Source organism: Galeopterus variegatus, unplaced genomic scaffold, assembly GCF_000696425.1.
Source record: "Galeopterus variegatus unplaced genomic scaffold, G_variegatus-3.0.2 Scaffold272, whole genome shotgun sequence".
NCBI classification, from domain to species: domain Eukaryota; kingdom Metazoa; phylum Chordata; class Mammalia; order Dermoptera; family Cynocephalidae; genus Galeopterus; species Galeopterus variegatus.
Window position 1 is genome coordinate 581,557 of NW_007726383.1, and position 5,444 is coordinate 587,000.

Consider the following 5,444-nt stretch of genomic DNA (forward strand, 5'->3'; position numbering starts at 1 on the left):
TTGGTGCCTAGAGATCAGGGACTGACTTAGGTAACTTCAGCAGCCCTTTCTCCTTGGCCCATTGCTCTCGCTATAGAGAGATGCCTTTGGAAAGCTGGGAGTTTAATCTCCTTGAATATTCATCTTGAGGTTTGTGAGTGACTAGTTTCCTCCTCTGCCCCCCAAATGGGATCAGGTATTGCAAAAGTCATGAGACCCCTGCATGTCCACATCTTCTCCTATATCTCTCAAGGCAAGTGAAGACCCTCCCTCCACTGGGTCTGCTGAGCCCTCATCCCCCTATTTCCAGCCACAGAGTTATGTCTGACTGCACAGCAAACTTGCAAGGCAGGGCAAATGGCAACGGGAGCTGAAGCTTGCTCAGCCCACCCCTCATGGACCCCTGAGGCTTTGGACCTTCTTGCCCAGATATCATGGTTTTGTGGAGGTCCCTGCTGCTTGTCTTTAGGGGGACAGGTAGCACTAGCGCTTTATCAAAATAACTCCGAAGCTGACGAATACAGGCATGAGTACAACCTGTAGAAAAGGTCCCGGGAGCAAGGCCACTGCTTCCATATGGAGGAGCTGTGTCAGCTAGCGCCAGGGCATGGAATCATCAACTCCAGAAAGGCGAGGGACCTCAGGACCTGGGTCAGGGTCTGGCTTGGATTCTGTGAAGCTTTCCCAAAGCTCCCTACAGGGCTACTGTATGGTAAATACCTTCTCCTGCTTCCCTGCCCTGCAGGCTCTTTGGCAGCTCCTTTTTTATGCGACTAAGAAACTAGTGTAAATGTGTGTCCACATGTATGGCCTTGCTGGGTCACCATGGCAGTAAGTGACCTGGCCCTTTGGTGCAGCTTCACCTTTCAGCTATAACAGAAAAGATTCATGAGCAGGCTGTGGCTTGTTGGTTTGTTGGTACCAAGGAAGGGTTGCTACATTTACCCAATAGCAAACTTCAAGGGTCTCTCTGGAGTTGGGGAGCACTAACTTTGTCTATCAAAGCGATTCTTGGTAGGGATTCATTTTGTGGAAAACAGCACAGCGCCTTGCTAGCACTTGCATCTCATGGTATCTTTATTTCAGAAGGGCAGCCCCCTCAAGCTGCCGCATGGTCAGCCACTCTTCCTCTCGCCGTTAGATTCAGGAGATTGTTGTCCTAGCTGAAGGACTCTGTAGTCTGATAAGATTCCTTATTTAGTTTTTGAATAAATTACTTGGATTTTTGCCCGAGTAATTCCAATGTAGGCTCTTTCTTTCTTTTTTAAGAAAATCTTTATTTTTCTTAAACTGTATCATACAGAATTGCAGGTAGAAACAATTGTATCTAAAGAACCAATTGCATGTAATTAGAAACCAAAGCATAAGGGGATTTCAAGAGAGGAGTTACACATTCTAGTTACAAAATAGAAAAATATCAGATATTGGGCTGACCCGGTGGCGCTCCCGCCGAGGGTTCGGATCCCACATACAGACCGGTTCCCGCTCACTGGCTGAGCGAGGTGTGGGGGCAACGCCGAGGGTTGCGATCCCGTTGCCGGTCCCGGTCCGGTACGGGCGCGACACTGAGGGTTGTGATCCGTTGCCGGACACGAAAAAAGACAAAAAGGAAAAAAAAAAAGAAAGAAAGAAAAATATCAGATATTGAATTGAGCATAGAGATATAACATAAGTTATGAGAAAAATCTTTTAAATATCTATAATATTTTCAGTGCTTTACTACAGACTAAAGTAGCTTTAAACAAGAATGAATTCAGTAGGTGATAAACTAAAAACTATAAATATGAGATAACTTAATTTTTAAAGACTTTCAATGCTGCTCATTCTCTGGGACTCAAATATCTCAAATTTCACCTACTCCTTAAACTTTTTGTAGTCCTTCACCCAGTGATGCCCTCTCCCTCCCCTGGAACTTCCTGATGTTTTGTTTGTACCTCCCATTTTAGTCAGCCTTATGTTTTGTTTCTTTTATACTTGTCTCATACCTTGCTTTCCCCTTCCCTCAACTAGATCCTTAGTTCCTTGAAAACAGTTTATCTTATCTATTTTGCACCCCCCCCCCCAGAGTACCTAGCACAGAGACTAAACCATAGAAGGTGGTCAATAGCCATACAAAAAATAACAAAAATGTGATCCTGGCCAAGCAGTTATTAATGGGATAATAAGCAAAGAATGTTTTATCATTGGCTTTCTAGTCATGCAGTAACTTTTCAGTGCCTAAAGGACACCCTGCTGGTTTTACAGGAGCTTGGCAAATAAACTCCCCTCTCAGGCAGACACAGGTGCAATCTCGCTAATGTTGCTAAAATATTGACTGTTAACGTGATGCTTGGAATTTTGAGCTTGGATATGTGGATTTGTATTTCAGCACCTCGAGTAACACAGTTAGAAGGAAATTCATGTGAAATTTTATGGGAGACGGTACCACCAATGAAAGGTGACCCTGTTAACTACGTTCTGCAGGTATTGGTTGGAAGAGAATCTGAATACAAACAGGTAAGAACCAGTGTGCCTGGCATGTGTGCAGCTTTTTAGGCTCAGGCTGGCCTCTTACCATAAATGATTCAGTGAGCTACATTTTTCTTAAAATCAATGGTAGAAACTGCCTAACATGTACCTGTTATTAATTCTTTAGGGTATGTAAGACCTAGTTTACATTTTATTTTGTATGTGGTGGTATTCATCTTAAATTTTCAACTCTCAAGCATACACTTGTCTTATAAAGAGTTCTGTGTTGTGTGTCTGTATTTGTGTTGTGTGTTGGTATTTGATAATGGCAGTGATGTTTGCAAGTATCAGTGTGTATGTAATTGAAAACTAAAGTGCCAGTGGTTTTACTATAGAGGGGAAGTAGTCTGGACCTAACTACTGAAGCCTATGTCCTGTCTGCCTTTTTTATAGAAGTTGCAATGGAGGTGACTCTTAGGCCCCTGAGGCCTGTGATTTGAGGCTCTAGGTCACTGCTCATCACCCTTTAATGTGCATAGGAATCACCTGAGGATCCATTAAAATGCAGATTCTGGTTCAGTAGGGGGATTCGAGCTCCCAGGTGACACTGATGGTGCTGGTCCATGGACCATAATTTGCATAGCCTGGCTATATAAATCACATGATAAACCCATTCAAGAGAGAATGTAATTAGAACATAGCCAGATGAATTTGGTTTTATCGTTTTTTGTACTTCTTGTTGATCCTTAATTCTTCCAAAGTTAGCCATTATCAGGTCACTAACCATGAAGGATTCAGGTACTCTGTAGGTTTCCATAATGTTTCCCGGAACTTAACAACTGTTTTTGTGAATGCTGTTTGTTCTGTTTGGAAAGCAGAGGCTCATTCTTTTCAGCACTTTTAACAGGGACATTCATTTCTATTGAATCATAAAGATAAAAGCCACCTTTTTACTGTAACATTAGCATAATTTCTGAAGACGACTTCTGTTCTGCTGTTGAGGCTCAAATATACAAGACAAGTAGAAAATAATTTGATTCAGAGTTTTTGTTAAACTGCTGGTTGGTGTTTCTTATGAAATGCTAAAGAATACTTGCAAATAAAATGTGTAAAAAAATTAAAAATCAAAGAAAATTTTGGACATTTGCTGTACTTTATTAATGTGAATGTCAGATAAAAGATTAAATTGTTTTAAACACGTTTTGCAAAAGATCTTAAATATGGATTGTTTTCAAGGTTCAGGTAGAGAAGAGAGAAATTCCCCCACTAGATTTAGTTATCTTTAACACCAATGGCATTGTCTCATTCCCTAGCAATGTAAAAATGGTTAAAATATGAGGTGTTAGGAAATTTCACAGCATATCATTTGACACTTAATAATTCAGTTCCCAACAGTACATTTATTGCGCATTTGTCATCTTATTTGAAAAGGCTTTTATTCCATGTACCTTGCTTTTCCATCTGTTTTTGGAAAAATGTTCTGCTTCCCAAAGCGCAGTGACTGCTATTTCACACTGAAAAAGCAGCATTATTTGCTCATTATCTGTACATGTCAGGCATTGCCAAAATATAGGCGAATCTATTCAGTAATTTAGGTTTTACTGAGAGTGGCTCTTTTGAATCTGCTGTTCATTTAATGTTATATATTTAGACCCATGGACATACAAATACTAATGCACAATTTCATAGACACCTGCAGAATATTTTTCTTATTGTAAACAGCTGTGAACAAGTATTTCTTGTTGAAAACACAGTACTACAGGGCAGGCTCAGTAGATGGGGATTAGCATTCTTCACATGTCCATGTGTTTCCTACATTTACCAAGAAATTATTAAGACAAGTAGTGGTACATGAAAAGCCACAGTTGAGTCAGGGACAGTTTGTCCTTTTTTTTTTGCTTTTTGCTCCCTATTCAGTAAACACAGTAAACATTAACTTAAATGTGGTGTTTGAGCACTTCATTCACTTGTTCTGGACATGAGATAGGGAATGAAATCTATTATGTGTGTAGGGCAATGGTTAAAATAATTATAGTCCAGGAATAACAGGGGCAAAGCAAAAGAAAATGAGAGGTAATCACTGCTGTCCTTCTAGCCCAGCAGAGCTACCGGCTTATGATGTGTGGTGTGTGCCTCAGTTATAGCACTAATCATTAGACAGGATCTGATAATGTGTGGGCTTGTACTACTCATTTTTACTTTCTCGGCACTGGCAAATAAGCACTCGCTAAATGTTTCTTGCATGCGTGGAAGGGGCAGTTTCACAGTAACAGGGTTATTTATACCTGCAGAGGTGATAAGAGTAAATTTCAACATGGAATGGGTTTAGAAGTGACTTAGATTAAAAAAAAAAATCACCCCACAATAAGAGAGGGGTCATTGTACCCAAGCTCATTTTTACAACAACATACAAGGGCCAAGGACTTTTCTAATGTTTTGCTTGAAATATCGACCTTAACTTTACCTTAGTTCTAGCTGGTTAGCTTTCTTTTGTTCAGTTATCATGATGTGGAGCAAGCAGCTAGTTTTAATTGTTAAACAATCTGTTTACTTAAAGTATTAAATCTTTACCTAAAATTTTACTCTGCATTAGAATGCATGCATATATTGTCTTGATTTTTCTGCCACTTAATAAATAATCCAGGCATAAGCTTTTTCAGCAAGGTTAAAACTTCTTTTCAAACTATTAATTGTGAAGCATTCTTGACAAGGATAAAAATTGCATCTGTGTGCATGTGACTGACTTTTTTAGTGCCAGCCAGATATAGCATAGACCATTTAATACATACATAAGAATTAAAGCAAAGTGATTTTTATTTATATCCCTCTTCAAACATAAATGATTTTTACAAAATAAAAATTGAATGTAAGCATTGAAAATGAGAAGAATCAACTGTAAGAAATTATTAATCTATTGGTAGTCAAAATTTGTGACAAATTACTAAAATCCTTGGCGCTCAGATTTCTTGCATTAAGAAAACCTTTGGGCTGTCTGGTTAGCTCAGATGGTTAGAATA

General features: G+C 39.5%; 1 protein-coding gene across 1 annotated transcript in view; it reads left to right on the forward strand.

Annotated features, from left to right (window-relative positions):
* FNDC3B (fibronectin type III domain containing 3B) overlaps positions 1-5,444 on the forward strand; it is a 361,626-nt gene that overhangs the window by 350,649 nt on the left and 5,533 nt on the right. The window contains exon 25 of the mRNA XM_008566859.1: positions 2,348-2,475. Coding sequence (XP_008565081.1) covers positions 2,348-2,475 — 128 coding nt within the window. The remainder of the gene's footprint in view (positions 1-2,347; positions 2,476-5,444) is intronic.